The following is a 20,802-nucleotide window of genomic DNA, read 5'->3' as shown; positions in this document are numbered from 1 at the left end:
TCACTCCTCAATCTTTCACATCTTAATGCTTGGACTCTTAGGAGACGGGACTTTATATTACTTAGCTGTATACTCGTGCCCCTTGACTATCAAACAGATTGGTTTCACTGCTCCGTAGTGCATGCGTCCGTGGTGGCTGCTGTAGCTTGTATGTGTGTGTGTGTGTGTGTGTGTGTGTTTGCCTACTTCTTCCAAAGAAGATGAAAGCTGTCTTCGGTATGTCTGCGCCTCAGAGGCCAATGACAGCTTTGGTAGGTGAAAGAGTTAAGTGCTCACAATAGCTATTCAAAGAAAGTAAATTTCAAACAGTTTACTCAACTGTTATACAGAGAAGAATTTGTGTTTTCTGAAAATAATTTAGTTTAAGGTTGTAACTGTTTTTTTTTTTTTCCTTTAGGTTCATTCCTGAGAATTTGCCATCCCCAGCTAATGGCATGAATCAGATCCTGAGTCTACTTGATGCCCTCGTTTTTGATGGAGATAAACCCCATGGTAAGCTTTGTACTTATACTTGACTGCCTCAGTATGCAAGAAATAGTAAGAATGCCACAAGAATACAAGTGCAAAGGGTGTTGTGGTGAATTTTTTGGGAGGAATGCAGTGAATGTATTGCTTGAGGTTTTGAGATATAGGAGGCTTATCTCATGAAGCTAAATGGGTGGACTGTGTAAGACAAGGGTGGGCTAACTCTGGCCCACGTTGGGACCAGACCAGGCCTGGTGTCTGGCCCACCACCCTACTTAGCATTAACTTTGTAGTCTGGCCCCTCACCTCCCCTCCCTTAAAAAAAAAAAATAAATAAATAAATAAATAAAATAAATAAAATCCAAGCAGCATCTGCCAGTTGCATGCAGTCGGCAGGTGCACTTATTGCACTTAATGTAATGTTCCTCGCCCTGAGCACCCATGTTTTGGTGAATATGTATTACAATATGAATATTGACTGCTGTACAGTAGAACGTCGTTTATCTGGCATGAACAGGGGGAAGCTCGTGCCGGATAAACTTTTGCCAAAAAAAAGGAAAAAAAAAAGGCAATTCTATTTTTTTTTTTTTTTTTTTTTTTTTTTTTTTTTTTTTCCCCCCGTTCACGCCCATAGCGCTGGTGTGCTTTCTTGGTTGGGCCTGGTGTTCGGCCAAGGCCCGTCCATCATGGCACAGGCAAGTGTTTATAGTGGTGCCATCTCCTGGCCGGTAGCGGCGGATTTGAACCCACATCATCCTGGACACGGTGAAACGCAGGACTGGCATGCTAACGACTCCACCACCGCTTCCTCAGTAGAGTAGAACTCCTATAGAATTGCTAGTAGAGTAAATACATCCTATCCTACCAAATAACAGGCCCAGTGGTCCACGGGCCATGTACGCAAAACACGCCTTACCAACAGACACCAGTTAACGGAAGGCGCCGTTTCAAACGGCGCACCAACGACGCTTTTCATTTCGGCTGGATCCCGATATACAAACATTTTCAAAGGCGACATTGGCATGCTGAATCGCTGAAAGGCGGGATTTTCCTCACAGGCACCTTTTCACGAGTCAACCAGTCACAGCTCCCATGACAACTGTGATTTTAGAAGTGTGAGCCAATCACTCAGCACTGTCCACAGCTGGCTGCTACGGCATCAAGAAGTGGAGGGAACATTCTAGAATCCTCGCATGGTGCAGAGTGAGAAAACATGCTGATACAGGTGAGGGTGAGAAGTACCCTTTGTCCGTTGAGAAGCAATAAAAAACAATACGTAGCCTGACACTCGGCAGTAGCCACATTCCCATGATCCCTTATCAATAACAACACCATCGATTGTCCTATCTACTGAAGTAATGTAACTCCATTTACTAGCCTATTATAGTGTTACTTGGGGTCCACCTCACTGTGAGTGGATAAAACAGTATTATATAACTGTTCATGAATCAACTCAAAATCCCTAGAAATCATTCATAACTCCTTATTTGATTAGGCAATATAAGTTTACTATGGTGCTGCCACCCAGTAATAACTCTTGAAATTATGTATTTCACTCAAAACCAAGTTATGAGGTTGTATTTCATATAATTGTGAGCTGGGAGACTTGTGTTGTCCTCCTTTGCCTCCTCAACAGCATCTTCGTCCCTACCTTTGCCTCCTCAACAGCAGCTCCGTCCCTACCTTTGCCTCCTCAACAGCAGCTCCGTCCCTACCTTTGCCTCCTCAACAGCATCTCCGTCCCTACCTTTGCCTCCTCAACAGCAGCTCCGTCCCTACCTTTGCCTCCTCAACAGCAGCTCCGTCCCTACCTTTGCCTCCTCAACAGCATCTTCGTCCCTACCTTTGCCTCCTCAACAGCAGCTCCGTCCCTACCTTTGCCTCCTCAACAGCAGCTCCGTCCCTACCTTTGTCTCCTCAACAGCATCTACGTCCCTACCTTTGCCTCCTCAACAGCAGCTCCGTCCCTACCTTTGCCTCCTCAACAGCAGCTCCGTCCCTACCTTTGCCTCCTCAACAGCAGTCTGTCCCTACCTTTGCCTCCTCAACAGCAGCTCCGTCCCTACCTTTGCCTCCTCAACAGCAGCTCCGTCCCTACCTTTGCCTCCTCAACAGCAGCTCCGTCCCTACCTTTGCCTCCTCAACAGCAGCTCCGTCCCTACCTTTGCCTCCTCAACAGCATCTTCGTCCCTACCTTTGCCTCCTCAACAGCAGCTCCGTCCCTACCTTTGCCTCCTCAACAGCAGCTCCGTCCCTACCTTTGCCTCCTCAACAGCAGTCTGGCCCCTACCTTTGCCTCCTCAACAGCAGCTACGTCCCTACCTTTGCCTCCTCAACAGCAGCTCCGTCCCTACCTTTGCCCTCAACAGCAGCTCCGTCCCTACCTTTGCCTCCTCAACAGCATCTTCGTCCCTACCTTTGCCTCCTCAACAGCAGCTCCGTCCCTACCTTTGTCTCCTCAACAGCAGCTGCGTCCATACCTTTGCCTCCTCAACAGCAGCTCCGTCCCTACCTTTGCCTCCTCAACAGCAGCTCCGTCCCTACCTTTGCCTCCTCAACAGCAGCTCCGTCCCTACCTTTGCCTCCTCAACAGCAGCTCCGTCCCTACCTTTGCCTCCTCAACAGCAGCTCCGTCCCTACCTTTGCCTCCTCAACAGCAGCTCCGGACCTACCTTTGCCTCCTCAACAGCAGCTCCGTCCCTACCTTTGCCTCCTCAACAGCATCTTCGTCCCTACCTTTGCCTCCTCAACAGCAGCTCCGTCCCTACCTTTGTCTCCTCAACAGCAGCTCCATCCCTACCTTTGCCTCCTCAACAGCAGCTCCGTCCCTACCTTTGCCTCCTCAACAGCAGCTCCGTCCCTACCTTTGTCTCCTCAACAGCAGCTCCGTCCCTACCTTTGCCTCCTCAACAGCAGCTCCGTCCCTACCTTTGTCTCCTCAACAGCAGCTCCATCCCTACCTTTGCCTCCTCAACAGCAGCTCCGTCCCTACCTTTGTCTCCTCAACAGCAGCTCCGTCCCTACCTTTCAGCAAAGGCACTTATGAGCCCTGTTTTCAAAGATGGCGCCAACCTGGTGAGCTTCTGTTTACGCACTTTTCGGGGAACGGTGGGGCGGAAAGGTGTCGTTGCCACGAAAGGCACTTTTGAATGTTTTGAGTATGCGGCCCCAGTAATAACGGTGAAAGGCAGCAGGTCTCGATACGGCACCGGCAGCACAACACATGTGCTCTTGTTTGCAAACAAGAATAGACTATCGCCTTGCGCCGATGATAAACGCAACCTTTATAATTACAAACGCTACATTTCAATGCCCATATTTCTTGATTAGATCATCATTTAACATTTATGAAGTACTATTACTACACATTCAGTTACTGAAGTGTTTAATTTTAAGTGAAATTTAAGATTAAGTGGAACTCTGGGGAGGCGGTGGCCGAGTGGTTAGTGTGCGGGTGTGGTGAGCCAGAGGACCTAGCGTGGACTAGGTTCCAGCCCTCACCGAACACGCTGATTTTTCAAATCATCTCTGATTGGTGGAAGATCATCCACATGCTGTCCAGATCTTCAATCAACTCTAACTTCAGCGACTTCGGTCAAGAGGAGCACCAGGGAGGAGCATGGGCCCAGCAAGTCACACATCACGGCAGCCACTATAACATTAGCCTGCGCCACTGACGGGCTGAAGCCGTCCATAAGGCCGCCAAGAAAGCCTGCAAGTGCTAGAGGCAGCACGTAAAAAAAAAATAATAATAATAATAATAATAAAAATAATAATAATACTAATAATAATAATGATAATAATAATAATAATAATAATAATAATAATAATAATAATAATAATAATAATAATAATAATAATAATAATAATAATAATAATAATAATAATAATAATAATAATAATAATAATAATAATAATAATAATAATAATAATAATAATAATAATAATAATACAGGTAACTCTCGATTTACGCAAGTATTGCGTCCTTGAAGAGGTCGTGTAAATCAAAAACAATGTAAATCAAACAAGAGGTAGGTTTCTGTCAAAAAATAAATATTCACTTCATTTAGTGGAGAGAGAGAGAGAGAGAGAGAGAGAGAGCGAATATCCATATCACCGAGATATCCACTCAGGCACTCAGTCTCAGCCTCACTCGTGTGAGGAAGAAATGAGGGACACCATGAGCAACTGGCTAGTATTGGTACCGGTACCGAGCAGTCTGGTACCGGTACCTAACCATATAGCTGGTACCGTTAGTATCGGTACTGGTACTGGTACCTGCCCACCCTTATTGTTGATTAGCGTGGGTATTGTATTGTTGTTCAAGTGGCGCGCGGGAAGAACTGAGCTCAGCTGTGTATTGCGCCATGTTAGTCCAGTTATGCGTGAGACATATGTTGGCCACTCCATAAAATATCGCGATAAGTGGAAAAACGTGTAAATTAAACATTTATTTGGATTTTGGACCCCGCGTTATTTAAAAAACGCGTAAACCAAACTCGCGTAAATCGAGAGTTACCTGTAATAATAATAATAATAATATTAATAAAAAGAAAATTTTAAATTGTAAATTTGAGCCACAAATATTTGCCGTTGTTTTGAGGGTGCCATTGTTTTGAATGCCGGATAATGAGGTTCTTCTGTAATATTGAAGCTGCGTTAAGTTACCTGGAAAAAGAAATAGCACTGTGCACTTCCTGTTGCAGTACCCTGCACTTTAGGCTGCCCCTGGTGCGGCAGACGTAGGCCTGGATGAGGATCTGACCACGGCAATGGCAATTGCCATTCCTGCTGTCATTGAACAAGACTGCCATATCATAGGCGAGTCATCAGTCAGAAAGGCAGCCGCAGATGACCCTGTCTACCAGTCGTTACTGGCCAAAGTCTTGGCAAATGACTGACAATCAGACAATGGCATAAGTCTTTTGAAGCTGCTTACCTCCATCCCTATTACAATATAGGGACCGTCTAGCTGCTACCCAAGACATTGTGATATACACGTATGAGCAGAATTCTGTCCACATGGTTAGCCCAGAAACACTGCAGCAGGGTGGGCATGAACTTGCATGCAGGGCACCAAGGCCTGGACTCTATGCTGTGGAGAGCCAGGCAATGTGTGTACTGGCCAGGGATCAAAGGAAACCTGCAACATCACTGCTCATTGTGCGTGGACTGCAAGAGCCACACCCCATCACAACCCCCAGCCTGGTATTCACCCCACCATCAAAATACTCCTTCCAGATGACAGTAGTGGACACATTCCAGCATAATGGCCATATACTATACCTTGACACCAACAGGCTAACTGGATGCCTAGAACTAGCCTACTCTCCCAATGGCACCTCCTCCCAAAGAACCAAGAACCAGCTGAGATGTTACTTCTCCCGGTTTGGAGCCTCAGAGCACATATCTACAGATGGAGGAATGAATCTTGTCAGCGAGGTGACCACAGTCTTCAAAACCTGGGGTGTCACTGTTTGAGTCTCAACCACACAGTTCCTCCAGTCAAATGGTGGAGGCAGCCTGTCAAAATGGGAAAAGAATAATCATGGGCAACACTGACGGCAGGTTGAGCCTGGACACTGACAAGGCATCTCTTGTCATCTTATAGTACCATAATATTCCACTCTGAGGGGTGGGCAAGTCACCGTCGCAACTTGCCATGGCTATGAGATGCCATTCCCACAGATCGGTGGCATCTATACATTGACAAGCATTGGAGTCAAATATTACGATGTTAAAGTCTAGGTAGCAGAGGGCAATGAGACATTGATGGCCAACACACACCCAGGAAGCTGCCACTGCTCTCCCCTGACACCTGTTAGCGGCTGCAAAACCAGGCAACTAGGCTGTGGGACAGGACAGGCATCGTAACAGAAACGATCCAGCATCATCAATATACTGTCATGCTAGATGGAAATGGCCATCTCTCACAGAAACAGGAGGCATTTGAGGCCCATGTTACCACAGGCAAGTTCCCCTCAACATCACTATCAGTCATCCCAGCAGATGTCACCAGGACACCCAATTGTGAGGTCAGAACAGCCCAGCCCCGCGTGTTAGGAATTAAGGGTTGTTTGGGAAGTGAGGGTGGTTCATAGCTAAAACTAAGTACGTATTATTAACAAAGAAACCAAGTTACGAGCGAAAGATTCAGGGGTCGTTTTGGAAATTACGAATTGGCAATCAGGAGCAGCTTGGCCCCAGTCTCAGAGCAGCAGTCACCCAGTGCAGACCTCCCTGTTCAGTCTCCGCAGTTCCTCGGTCTCTACTTCTACAACCTATTACTACAAGTGATCGGTCTCACGCAGGGCCGACTGTGTCGGATTACTTATTCTGAAACTCATCATCATATTCAGCTAAGTGATTCACAGGTTAACTTACTATAATGGGCCCTATTTGTAGTGATTTTAAATGTTAGTGAGTCCTTAGCTGAGTGATCTACCTATTGTTTGAGGTAAGTTGGCCACGTGTGATTGCGATCTTCTTGCGTTGTTATAAATAGCAACATATTTCAGAATAAGTAGTAACTACCGAGCAGTGAATTGGGCTTAAATGTAAACAAACCGGCCTGGCTCCACGCCATGCTCGCGCCGCTGCCACTAACACAAGTTGTCATAATATACCTCTCAGCACAAAGGCCACCTTCCTTTCAGATTAATTTAAATCGCTGCCTTTTGATCAAGCCTCCAACTTAATCTGAGCTATGAGGGTGGCGATAATGGGCCACTCTTACGTCAAGTATTTGCAAAGACTGCCAGAGAGGCAAGCCACCTTGACCTTGGACTGCGGGGAGGAGGCATCTCTTGAACTTCAATTCTCGGCTCATCCTGGCAAAGACTACCCTCACTTTCTGAACAACCTGGAGGTTCTTGAAGCCTTGGGCAACCAAAATATTGACGTAGTGGTCACTATTCTGGGGGGAAATTCAATAGTTGACTCTGTAACTAACACAGACATTAACCTCAGAGCCAGTGAATACTATAAATGACTGCGTCAGATAGTTGGCCCCAGTTGTTTGTCCCTGGCAGCTCAGATTGAACCCAGGTTTTGCTCCAAGGGAAATAAATTTGGAACCCCGCAACCTGTGGAGTATAACCGGTGAAGGCAAGTCTTGAATAACTTTCTAAATAAGACCCTCAAAAAACAAAAGCTGGTAGATAATGTAATACTGCTAGGGGCGGCCAACTATCTAAACCACCCCAAGTACTTTGCAGATGGGGTCCACTTGAAATTGGATTTTTAAATTTTTTAAAATTTTTTATTTATTTATTTTTTATTTTTTTTACATAGTGGCTTATTGCGCCGGTAGGCTTCTTCCCGGTGGATCCTGATGGTCGGCCCAAGGCTTCTTCCCAGTGGGGCCTGATGGTTGGCCCGGCCCGTTCTGGCGCAAGCGAGTGTTTATAGTGGCGCCATCTTGCATTGGCTCATGCTGCCCTCCCGGAGCTCATCTTTAATCCTAGAATCTAGAGTCCGGGTTGATAGGTGGTCTTCTGGACAGCATGTGGGTAGTTTTAAGCCACTCGGCGGCGGCCGAAAAATCCCAGCTTGGTGGCACCGGGCGGGGATTAAACTCACGTCCTCCTGAACGTGGCGCCGTCACGCTATCCGTTCAGCCATCACGAGGGGAATTAGATACGCGCTCAGCCATCGCAAGTAATTGGGATCCGGTGCGGCGAGCTCAAGCTTCATTCAACTGAATGCTGTTGTGCTCGTTGCATTGGGCCCTGAGGATTGCGGTGGCTGGGTGCATGCTTGTTCCGTACCTCAGCCTTAGAGGGTTGGACCTGTTTGCTTCCCTGCAGTGAATGATTAGAGGAATTATTGTAGGTAATTTTAAGTAAAATTTTATTGGTAAACAACCTTTTATATATTGTTAACCATGTCTGGATCTAGGGAGGAAAAACTGAATGAGGCCACCCCTAAAGAGTTAATTAGTTCATTGTGTAGAAAGAGGAGTGTGCACAAACGCAAGGTCACCATTAACATCAATAAGTTAAATGAGTTGAATGAGGCTAGACAGTTGACCCCCTCTTTCTGCAAAAAATGTTTAAAGGAGACTGAAGCTGAGCTGCAAGAAATCAAGAATTATGATAGAGAAATTAATGACATTATAGATCAGCATGATTTGAGTGTTCATGAGGAGACATACTTTTGTAATGAGCTAGACTCCCAAGTAGGTTACTCGGTGCAAATCAGCACAGACTTGGACCAATATTACGTGAATGCTCAAAGAGAACCCGCTGGTAATGATTCGGTTGATAAATTCCAGGAAGTAATGACTAATTTAAACCTAGGTGAAAGTAGGCCTCCACCTCTACAATGTGGAACCTTTACAGGGAAGGAGAAAGATAAATTTGCCTTCAATACCTTCCTAACATAGTTTAATAATGTTATCAGTTCCAGAAAAAAACTTATCTGGCTCTGCCAAACAATTGTACCTGTATGGGTAATTAGGGATTATGCTGTTTCAGTAGTCAAACCCTTAACCATCTCAGATGCCAACTACCACCTGGCCATTCAGATGCTTAAGCAAGAGTTTCTGGATGTGAAATACATCATAGATGAAACTTACAAGAACATTTTAAAAGCAGCACCTACTGGGGAATTTGACTCTGATTATACTTCTGTTAAAGTTTATTTGAATGAAATGAGGTCTTACCTACACGAGTTAAAGGCTCATGATGTTGACCTACTAACAGAGGAAACTGCTGGACACTCATTAATTAGCCACTTTGTTTTTGACAAACTACCCGTGGCCTTAAAGAGAGAGTTGGTACATAGGTTGTCCAATAGTTCTCCTACCTTAACTGACATTTTTTGCCAATAGTAACGAAGCAATAAAAACTTTAATTAATACTGCACCAATCAGGAAAAACACCTTTGATAAACCTAACTATGAGCCTTCAAGCAAATATGCTTAACCTGGAAGTCCTTGTAAAGTTAAAGAGGGTAAAGAAGGCAAGAGCACAATGCAAAATTTCAAGTCAAATAATAAGCCTCAAATAGATATCAATTTGTAAGCTTTTTGGCTCTAAGGGACATTCTCTGGGAAAATGCTCTAAGTTCCCTAAATATGAAGATAAAGTCGAAAGACTTAGAGATTTGTCCTTGTGTACAAGATGTGCCGGTTCAGGACACGTTGAATCTGCTTGCTACGGCAAGCAAAATAAATTAAAGTTTGCATGTCAGTTGTGTAAAAAGAGGGAACACTTAACTTCTCTGTGTCCTTTGCAAGATAACAAATCAGACCCCAGACTGAAGACCAGCGTAAGTTTGTGTCTGGCTCAGAGAAGCCTTGATTCATCAAAAATGCTTCCTACTATGACATTGAATTTAAGGAATGGAAAGAAAGGTAGGAAGGTGAGATGTTTAATAGACACAGGTAGCCAAAGGTCTTATATATCGGAAACAGCTGCTAAAGATCTGTGCCAGGACGTCAGTGGATTACATGCCTTGGAATGTGAAGTAGGCACATACCTTGGCCAAGAGACGAGAGAATTCAAACAGATGTCCACGGGGATAAAACTAGAAAAGAGATTAGTTTTTGTCCCTTTATTAGTGGATAGAACTCTAAACATAACTTTTGAAGTCCCAGGAATGAATGAAGTTATTAATATCTTCAAAAATAAGAACATTGGCCTTTTAGACGAGACCTTTTATGAATAACGAAACTATGAAATAATAACAGTAGACATGCTGTTAGGTATCAATATCTTTCAATTTATGTCATCTGTAACATGAAAGGAACTTCTAGGTGGTTCCTGTCTGGTATTAAATAACAAAGCTGCCCCTATGGGCACAGTATTTAGTTTTTTGAGCGACAGTCAGGGTAAATCTATGATAAAGTCCTTGAAAAGGGACAATGAAGAGTCATTAAGTCTAGGGATGTACCAATACCAAAATTTTGACCAATACCGATACCCCAATATTTGACCGACACCGATACCTGTGCAGTGATTTTTTTTATAGAACAATTCCAGCAGCTAAAGGGCAATATCAAATGTTAAGAAAAGAAAAGACCCACTACTCGCTGTTCCACCATAAAAGGGAAGAAAAAAAGTAATCACTGCTGGCCTGAAAAAGGTGCCCATAGTCATGAAGACTGTGAAAAATCCCCAGACCCTGGCAGCGTGCCCCATTGCAGGGCTTAATTGCCTGACTGACTGAGGCAGGCAAATGAGGCGAGTGGAGGGGCTCCCCCAATCCCGCGCCGAAGCTACTAGTACTAAACCTGTATTGTATGCATCCGCGATACCAAAGGCTATACTGTATACTAAGTGTTATATACTTGTATTCAAAGTAATATGAATCTTTTTGTTTAAAGTGATGAAAATTAAATTGCGGGAAATTCCAAACTTGTAGTATCATGATACTAGATAATTACACTTTTCTAATATTTTTTCAACAATTTAGAAAACCCAATTTCTGTTGAACAAAATTATTTGCAACGAGTGACATGCGACGTCCAAAACTCCTTCAAGTATCGGTAGTATCGGCAGAAAATCAGCTGATACCAATACCGATACTCTTAAAATGTGCCGATACCACCGATACCAACACATCGGTACATCCCTAATTAAGTCCTCAAACCAAAACTACGATCAACCTGGTAATGGATCCTCTCAAATCTTATTTCAATTCATTAGAACACATCTTGGAGGATAGTGAGGTTGACAATGGACTTGAACATCTCTTTAGTTCAGAGTCCATGGGCATAAAGAAAGACGACCGAGAATTGTTGTCCTTTGATAAAGACCAAATTGATGAGTTTAAAGAAGGAATAACTTTCAAGGACAGATATTATAATGTAGAGTTGCCCTGGTATCCTGATAAAATAAAGTCAGTTCCTTCAAATAAATTTGTTGCTCTAAAAGTACTAGACCGGACAGTGGACCATCTAAAACGAAAAGGACTCATCAACAAATACCAAGAGGTGTTTGATAAACAACTTGAGGATGGTATAATAGAGGAGATTAAGGTGAAACCTTCTGATTATGATAAATATGTTTGGATTCCTCATAGGCCAGTCATTAAGATGGAAGAACAGGTAACAACTAAAATAAGACCTGTCTTTAATTGTTCTCTGAAAACTAATAAGGAATTACCCTCACTTAACGAGGCTGCCTATCCCGGAATAGACTTAATGGGTTCTATCCTAAAATTGCTTTTTTACTTCAGAACAAACAAAACGGTAATGCTTAGCGACATAAAGCCAGCATTCCTTATGGTCAAATTAAAGAATGAAGCTGACCAGAATAAATTTTGCTTCTGGAGGAGAGGAGACAAACTAGTAGCTTATCGCTATAAAAGTATAGTTTTTGGTTATATATTTCGTCTCCTTTCAGATTAAACTATGTCATGAAACATCATGCTGAAACATTTCCAGAAGACAAATGTAAGCAAACACTACTAATTAATAATTTTTATGTGGACAATTTACTGATAACTGGCATGATCTCACTGAAATGAAACGTTTGAACAGAGACTTAGAAATGTTGTCCAACCCAGACAAGCACTCAACAAGCAAGATTTTTATGGACTGCATATCTTTTGTGATAGCTCAGTAGAGTCCTATGGCTTTGTAGCCTAAGCTCTGAGTGAAGATAATAAGGCCTCTTACCTCTTTTCTAAGGCAAAGGTGGCTCCTCTAAATAAGAGAAATGAGCATAAAATAACTACTCTAGAATTGATGGGTGTAATTTTAGCCTTTAAATGTTTACCAGTAATAATAGAAGCCTACAACAATATAAAATTCCAATTCATCAACATCTCAGTTGATGCCCAGGTTGTCCTAAATTGGCTAATTACCAAGGAACCCAAAGTAAAGTCCAAGTTTGTCAGGAATAGAGGAATAAAGGTAGAAGGCCTGAAGAGTGAAATAACAAAACAATTCAAACTCCCAGTGGTATATCACTATGTAAACACAGCAGAAAATCCTGCTGATACGACCACTGAGGGATTAACGTACAGCAAGTATATAATTAAGCAAACTAAAATTCTGGCTTGAAGGTCCAGATTGGCTAACAAATCATTTTGAGAAGTGGCCTCAGTACCCTTTGCTAAGCATTTCTTCTAATCATAAACATCAGATAAGTACGGCCTTAATACTTCCCAAAATAATAAAGTAAATACAGGCATACTTAACATAAATAAATATTCTGATTATGATCAATTATTGAGAAGCACAGGATACTTATTTAAGTTCCTAAGCAAATTGAAGGGTTATGATCCTAGAAGGAAAGCCAATGAATGCTGGATCAAAATAGCTCAAGCAGAATGTTTTGCTGATGCAATTGCCTATCTGAAAGAGAGTGCCATCAATAATGCTAAAGTTCCTCCTTTAGTAATGAATCTTAACTTATTCCTGGATGAAAAGGGAATCCTGAGATCTAGAGGCAGGATAGCAAAGTGTTTGTACTTCAGTTTCGATGTGCATAACCCTATAATGCTCCCCAGAAAGCACAGGTTCACATCATTACTAATAAATTACTGCCACTTGAAAGTACAACATTTAGGCATAGGCAACACTCTGAATTACCTAAGGGAACAAGGATATTGGATCCCTAAAGTAGGGCAGCAGTCAAGTCAGAGTTGAGCAACTGCACCACATGTACCAAGTATAATGCATTAGCATTCAAGTATCCTAAATTTACTAACATGCCCAAGCACCACATGAACCTGATTAAGCCCTTTCTGCATGCAGGTGTAGACTATACAGGTCACTTTTGGGTTAAAGAAGAAAGCAGTGTAAATACAGAAAAGATGTATACGTATTCTGGTGTTTACTTGTCTCAACATAAGAGCAGTCCACTTTGAACTACTCCCTGACATGTCTTCTGAAAACTTTATTTTGGCTTTTCAAAGATTTTGCAATAGGTGCTCCATTCCTCAGTACTTGTATAGTGATAATGCCAAGTCATTTTTAAAGGGTGGATCCATACTTGAAAACTCTCTAAGGTCCGAGGAAGTTAAATCTGAGCTAGAGAAGTGTAACATAAACATATTAGAATACCCTTATACTCAGCTTGGGTTGGCTCGGCCTGGGAAAGACTTATCAGAGTACTGAAAGGCAGCCTTTATAAGGCAGTAGGAAGAGCCAAGTTGACATACTTTGAGCTTTTAACAATGCTCTCTAACATTCAACTTGCTATAAACTCAAGGCCTTTGACATATAGGTCTTGCTCTGATAGTCTAGAGTTCATAACACCTAATTCCTTCCTAAGACTACATGGCAATTCCTCACTGATACTCAGAGAAGATGCTAGTGAGGTTTGGACTGATGATCAAAGCCAACCATCACTAGAAAAGACCTTAGAAGTACAAGAGGAAATAATAGAAAACTTTAAGAAGCTGTGGTATGAGAGCTATTTGCTGAGCCTTAGAGAACATAGTAGAAATTTATATCAAAGTGGCTGGGAAAATAGAATTAAATAGGAGACAGTATTAGTTAAGGCCCTGAACAAACCTAGACCCTTTTGGATGATGGGCAAGGTTTTGGAATTAATTGCAAGTAATGATGGCAGTATAAGGACTGTCAAGCTTAAGCAAAGTAATGGGCCTATTGAATACCACTCTGTCTGCAATCTCTACCTGTGAGAGGTCCAAAGAAACACCAGCTTCCTCGTCCTTGTTTACTGGAGTAGTGATACATCCTCTCGTGACAAAGGGGAGGCCGTGACTGCCTTTGTGTTGGTAGTGGCGCGAGGCGTGAGCTGGCGCCGTGCGGTACAATGTTGCCACGTCTTAGGTAATACATCTCACATCTCCCCCCCCAAGTAAATAGTACATCCTTGAACCATGACACTGACATGTAAGGGAAATACATTTACATAAATAATTGTCCTACATACAAAGTTATGTGTATGTGTGTGTGTAGCAACAATTAATACTGTGTGAACGAAATCAAATCTGTAGAACATAACAAGACAGAACAGACTTCCTCAACTTAATAACTAACTCCCGAAGACACTACGTACACTAATGTGGCTGAACATAATCTGCCATCCATGCTGGCTGTCTCCGCTGTCTCGCAGGTCGTACAGCATCCCATGATGTTCTGGATGAAGGTGAAGTTGCCAGCGTCCTCTGCTGCATAGGGGGTGTCTGTACGTCAGCAGGCGTGGGCTGCAATGGTGGTGTGCTGACCTTGAGGTACCAACGGTTGCAAAGACACTCTGCCGCTGCCTGACAACCTGACTGCATACTGCCTGTGAGGTCTAACTTCCATGACCACGCCAGACCTATCCTCAAGACGCCTGTGGTCGCGCCCTGGATGCAGACCCTGTCGCCCACGCTCAGTGCCGGAGCTGCCTAGGTGCCTCGCCTCTGTGACGCTGGAAGATCAACCTGGGATTGAGCCATGCACAACTCATGGTCCCTAAGAGTTCGTTTCCAGTGCTGGTCCACCTTGCAATGCTGACGGGCAACTGGGACGCTGTCACAAGCTGCCGACCAGTGGCCAGCTGTGCTGGAGACTTGTCAATGTCTTGCAGTGGGGTGTTCGGTACTGGAGAAGAGCTTGAGTCGCCTTTGTCGCAGTATAAGCTACCGCCAGCTCCAGTGTTGCCTCTCAACACGCTGCTGGCCACCTTCACTGCCACCTCAGCCCTTCCGCTCGACTGTGGGTAGTGTGCTGAGGACACCCTTGCTCTCACACCCCATTTACCAAGGAAGTCAGCCACCTCGCCACTAAACAGGTTTGTGCCTCCATCCGCTGACAGCTGCTCAGGCGCCCCACCTCGTGAAGAATTGTCGGGTGCGTGATTACTCTGCTGGATGAGGCGTCCCCGGGGAAGTGTGCCACTTCGAGCCAGCCAGTGAGGCAGTCAGCATACGCCATGTATGTTTTATTTATTTATGTATGTATCTATTTATTTATTTATTTATTTTTTTTTTTTTTTACGTCTACGCCTATAGCGCCGGTAGACTTGCTTGAGGGGCCTGGATGGTAGTCAGCCCCAGCCCGTCATGGCGCAGGCAAGTGTTTATAGTGGCGCCATCTTCTCTTGGCTCATCCTGCCCCCCAGAACTCATTCTTGATTAACTTGGACGGTTTCCTCTAGAGTCCGGGATGATGGGTGATCTTCAGGACAGCATGTGGGTAGTTTTAAGCCACTCGGCGGTGACTGAAAAATCTGAGGTGGTAGCGTGGGGATTCGAACTCGCGTCGTCCATTACGCGGTGAATGTGGGCCCAGCACGCTACCACTCAGCCATCGTCCAGCTGGAACAGGTCTGCAACCACTGACTGGAATGGGTGATCTGGGGGCAGCATAAGGACCAGTGACTCCGGGGGAAGGGAGGGCGCGTGTCTTTCACACCCTGTGCACAATGACCCCTGGTACTGCAGATCCCCTTCCATGCCAGGCCAGTAAACAGACTGCCTGGCCCGCCGCAGCATGGAGCCTAGTCCCTGGTGTCCTGAGTGCAGGTGTGCTGCCACTTTGTGCTGCAAGGACTCTGAGATGACCAAGCGCACATGTCCCTGGTCAAATGTGTAGGTGACGATGTCCTCCACCATAGACAGTTGATCTTGCACTTTGAAGAATGGAGGCATGCAGCGGGGTTCCTGTGCCTTGTGCGTGTGCCAGTCGTCCGATTACACCTTTGCTAGCAGGTTCTGATAAACAGGGTCGTCTCTAGCTGCTTCTCTCACCTCGCCTTCGTCGAGGATGATGCAGCCGTCAGGGCTCAGAGCAGCGAGCGTTGCAGCACACACCACCACACGCAACTCTTCTTCTTGTTTGCAGTCTTCCTCCTCTGGTCTTGCTTTAATGCTAGGGAAGCGTGAGAGAAGGTCTGCAGCTGAGTTTTTCTTCCCAGGCAAGTACTTGATGGTGAAGCGGAACTGTAATGTCTTCTCCTTTAGGCGGAATAGGTGTGGGTTGGTGATGTCTCCCAGTGCCCTGTCTTTGAAGAGACCCACCAGGGGACGGTGATCAGTCACGATGAAGAGGTTTGGGCAGCCTAGCAGGAACAGCCTGGCCTTGCGGAGGCACCACACCACTGCCAGTGCTTCGCCCTCCACTGCTGCATAGCTGGCTTCAGCTGCCGTTAAGTGACGACTGCCACACAGTGCCAGCTTCCAGCCCCCCCTACAGCAGAAGGGGGTTTCCGGTGAGGTGCAGCTGCAATGTTGAAGCACCATGAAGCCGATACCGTCTCTGCTCCAGTCTGTTACCGCAGCCGTTGTCCCCGACTTGTCATAATAAACAAAGCCATTGCTGGCAAGCTTGCAGATGGTCTCCTGTGCTTGATGGAACCTGAGTTGCAGCTGGTCATCCCAGTACACCTTCTTGCCTGTTGGTTTCTTGAGCAGCTCTCCGAAGGGTTCCATCAATGGTGCGGCTGCCAGGAAGGGAGCAAGCTGATTGACCAGCCCATACCATGACCTGATGTCCTTGATAGCAGGTTGGTCGGGCATTGTGAACTCCTTAATGGCAGACAGGCGATCAGTGGTGGGCTGGTAAGTTTCCCGGTCCACTCGGAAGCCAACGATGTGGTGTGGGGCTCCAGCCATCACAGGTAGAGGAGATTTTGCTGCGTTGAACGTGGTTTCTGAGAAGTGCCTGAGAAGCCACTCCTCCAGCTTGCCGACATTCTCTTCGAGGGGTGCAAAGGGCGTGGCATCAGGCCTAGGAGGGGTGCAGTCACCTTCAGGCCTCGCTTGCTCTTGCTGCGCCATCACAGTTCCTCCAATGGCGCTTGTAGCAGCTGCGACGCCTGTGTGGTGTGCGAAGTCTGGTGGGAGGAGGCCTAGACCCTTGCATGCGTCGTAAGAGAGGTAGAGGGTCTTCGCCGAACTCAGGAAGTAGATAGGCTGCGTTGTTGATGTTCCACTTGCGCTGAAGGTACACATAGCGGCCCCCATGCACTTGAGAGGCTTGTCTGCAACATCTCTTAATCCGCTCACGGGTTGCAGCTGGCAGCGTGGCACCTTGAGGGCGTGAAGCAGGCCGGGGCCTGCCACACACACCATGGCGCTGGTGTCGACAACAGCAGCTACCGACGTTGGCAAGGTGCCTCTCTGACATGTCACAGTCACTTGCAGCGTAGGGGGGCGGGACAGCCCCTTCACTGCAGCCACCACAGCGCCAGACACAGTGGTGGGCTTGCTTCTACAGCACTTCTGGAAGTGACCCACCTTGGAGCAACTGAGGCAGGTTGCTGTGCGTGCGAGGCATTGGCTTTTCCCGGGGGATGGCGCCCCACACAGTAACCGCAGGGGGCACGGCGGCCTCCAGACTTGGAGCCTTTCAGACCAGCGCGTGCTGCTGCTGTTTCTGCTTCTGCTGGCTCTTCCCCCTCGCTGTCAGCTGGCTCCGGCACCTCCCCAAGTCAATTCAACTGAATCAGCTTGGGCCCCTCCGAGCCAGCCGGGGCCACCGCCGCCGCCATCACCGCCGCGCAGCAGCGCACCACTGCGTCTCTCACTGGCGTCTCAAACGACACACACTTGCTCCTGAGCTCCTTCACACTTGATATGCTGGTACAACTTTGGAACACCTCACGTTTTAACACTGAATTGTGCAAACCCACCGTGAGCTTATGTAGCATCATATACTCTGAGAGGTTGTGGTCACACTGCCACACGTGGGGCACTTGAACTCGCATTCAATAGCTTCCGCGGCACAACGTTGGAAGAACTTTTTCATGGGTTCTCCCGCTGCTTGCTTGCTGGTGAAGAAATCCTCCCAAGTGACAACCTGGTTCGCAGCCTGCAAAACTATGCCGGCGATGGCATCCAGTGCCTCCTTCGCCGTCAGCTGCTCCCACTCATCACCAGGGTACCTCGTGTCGATGGTGTGTTGGAGTGGGGGGCACACAGTTGAGGCGTATGTGCAGGGTGGCGGTTCTGTCCGCCCAACCATTAAGCAATACCCAGGACTCCATTGACCTCCTCCAGGAGCGGAACGCCGCCGCGGTCCTCTCCCCCTCACACTTCTCAGGGGTGACCGTAGCAGGTGGCCTAGTGCTTCCTGGCGCCCTGGCGCTGCTGACCAAATTGAAAATCCCGACCACCATGTCTTGCAGGAACTGCTGCTGAGCTCGTTGAGTGGGTGGGTTTTGATGGTACACACGCCGGCGTCCACCGCGAGGAGTGCTGAGTCTGGGCCTCTGGGCTGCCATCTCGCTGCTGCTTAGGTGGTTACAGTTGTGTCACGGCAGGATCCTACTCACTGCGCCATGTGAGAGGTCCAAAGAAACACCAGCTTCCTTGTCCTTGTTTACTGGAGTAGACGTGATACAGCCTCGCATGACAAAGGGGAGGCCGTGACTGCCTTTGTGTTGGTAGTGGTGCGAGGCGCGAGCTGGCGCCGGACAGTACAATGTTGCCACGTCTTAGGTAATACATCTCACACTAACTTTTTGAATTATCAGTGACTCATCCAATAAGGGGCACAGAAAACGGGGGTGCAGAGCCCAGCAATAATAGTGAACTAGAATCTAGTCAATCTGTAAGGCCTAAAAGGAAGGCTACAGAAAGATTCCAAAGGATGCTTTGGGACAATCTCGGTGATTTGTAAAAGTTGCTCTCCTCATGAATACTTGAACATACAAATAAAGCCGGTGTAAACACCCAGTTAGCGGTTTGCCTTAGTGGCGTCACATACACCAGGCTACTGTAATAGGGTCAGGGGCTAATCTATCTGGAAGAGGCATGCAGTGAACTCTACCCCCCCGAGCTGCTTCTATTCTTTTTCTCCTCCTAAATAAATCTTCTTTACTTATAAAATGCTACACTCTGTATACCATATTCAGAGTGAGGATCTAAAATAATTCTGCTACACCTTTCCTTTAAACTAAAAGGCAGGGAAAGGGCTAATATATGGAGGTAAAGTCTATATACCACATTATGACGAAATAAAGACAGTGAGGACTTACCCTATACATGCTAGACTCGTGACTTTCCATAGTCAGAGTGAGGAATTACCCTCTACTTAGCTTCAATTTCCTTTAAAATAAAAGGTGAGGAAGCTTCACTTCCCTTTAAAATTGTGATGCTGACTCATTTAAAGCAACTCCATAAAAATGCATAGGAGGTAGATACCACTGTTCACAATAAAGGAGACCCTAGTACCTTCAGGTAAGATTTAAGTTGTCCTAATTTATTTCTCAGACTTAAGCACTCATTGAAAATTTTTATTCCTCTAATTGTTCATTGCAATTTTAGAATTGCAATCTTTTGTGGGGAGCGTGTTAGGAATTAAGGGTTGTTTAGAAGTCGCAGGGTAGTTCAATAGCTAAAAAGAATATTACTGACAAAGAAAGCGAGCTTGGAAAGAGATTCTGGGGTCGTTCTGGAAATTATGAGTTGGCAACTTGTAAGCCACGCGGTCAGTCTCTGCAACTGGCGGCCAGTTCAGACCTCCCGTCTTGTCTCCACAATACCTCGCTTATAACTACAACTTGGTACAAGAAGGGATCGGCCTCACACAGCGCTGACCGATTTCGGACTACTGACTCTGAAATCCCTCAACATCCTAAGCTAAGTGACTCACAGGTTAATTCTCTGCTGGGGCCCTATTGTGGGGATTTAATTGTTAGTGGGTGCTTAGCAGGGTGATCTACCTATAACAAAGAGGTGAGTTGACCATATGTGAGATCGGTCTCAATGTGTTGCTCTTAACCGTTTCATTGCTAAATGCTCGCAGCGAGCGTTAGGCGTATTTGCTAGTGGTGCTAAACGCTCACTGCGAGCTCCACCCGCACTCAAATTTCCTGCGTATGAGAGTGTTCCAACACTAATTCTCACAACACAGGATTGCCAATTGAGTGGGTTCTTCACTAAATTTGGTGGAAAATCATATCAACCCAGCGCGGCAAATCTATGGACGAGTAACTGGTGGATGTTCTTGCCCAATATAGCGGCATATTTGCATAGCTTCACTTATCACCAGACTGATTCTTTGAGCAAATAGTTGTAAATAATGCAGTTGGCAATACTCCCTTGCCAGAATCTGAAGGAGAGATGTCCGCAGTTACCTCAATATGGCTGATCATCCCGCACGCACCGACGTAAGTGTTAACATTCAACACTCCCTGAACGTGCATGTACATTCACAAGAGAGGCATACATAACCAACTCCTATAGATCTGGATCTCCTCTTTCCAGTGGTGTTTTTGGTTTTTAGCCGTGATGAATAGTTTTTGAGATACAGAGGTTAAAAGACTCCCCCCATTGGGCTGCCTGACTGCGCCTGAGGGGATAGTCGCGTTTGCACCGCGCAAGGAAAGGGTTAATTAGCAACTCTCTCTCTCTATCGGTCTGTCTGTCTCTCTGTCTGTCTCTCTCTGTCTGTCTGTCTGTCTGTCTCTGTCTGTCTGTCTC

General features: G+C 45.8%; 1 protein-coding gene and 1 long non-coding RNA gene across 26 annotated transcripts; one reads left to right on the top strand and one right to left on the bottom strand.

Moving 5' to 3' along the window:
* Positions 1-1,037: 1,037 nt before the first annotated feature.
* Positions 1,038-4,162, bottom strand: LOC126981138 (uncharacterized). Of its 25 annotated transcripts, XR_007733763.1 has the most exons (7): positions 3,426-4,162; positions 3,298-3,393; positions 3,170-3,233; positions 2,946-3,105; positions 2,850-2,913; positions 2,500-2,723; positions 1,038-2,372 (listed from the first exon to the last, which is right to left on the bottom strand). It is a non-coding gene; the product is annotated as an uncharacterized LOC126981138 (long non-coding RNA). The 25 variants fall into 25 exon arrangements; XR_007733761.1 differs by having other exon boundaries at positions 3,170-3,393; XR_007733765.1 differs by lacking the exon at positions 3,170-3,233 and having other exon boundaries at positions 3,330-3,393.
* A 4,111-nt stretch (positions 4,163-8,273) lies between these two features.
* LOC126980939 (uncharacterized) lies at positions 8,274-14,711 on the top strand. Its single transcript, XM_050831397.1, has 3 exons — positions 8,274-9,297; positions 9,495-10,131; positions 11,048-14,711. The coding sequence occupies exons 1-3, from the start codon at positions 8,993-8,995 to the stop codon at positions 11,819-11,821; spliced, it is 1,716 nt and encodes a 571-aa protein (XP_050687354.1). The 5' UTR covers positions 8,274-8,992; the 3' UTR covers positions 11,822-14,711.
* The last annotated feature ends 6,091 nt before the right edge of the window (positions 14,712-20,802 follow it).

This window comes from Eriocheir sinensis, chromosome 46, assembly GCF_024679095.1.
Source record: "Eriocheir sinensis breed Jianghai 21 chromosome 46, ASM2467909v1, whole genome shotgun sequence".
NCBI classification, from domain to species: domain Eukaryota; kingdom Metazoa; phylum Arthropoda; class Malacostraca; order Decapoda; family Varunidae; genus Eriocheir; species Eriocheir sinensis.
The sequence above is the reverse complement of the archived record's forward strand: the minus strand, read 5'-3'. Positions and strand labels throughout refer to the sequence as shown.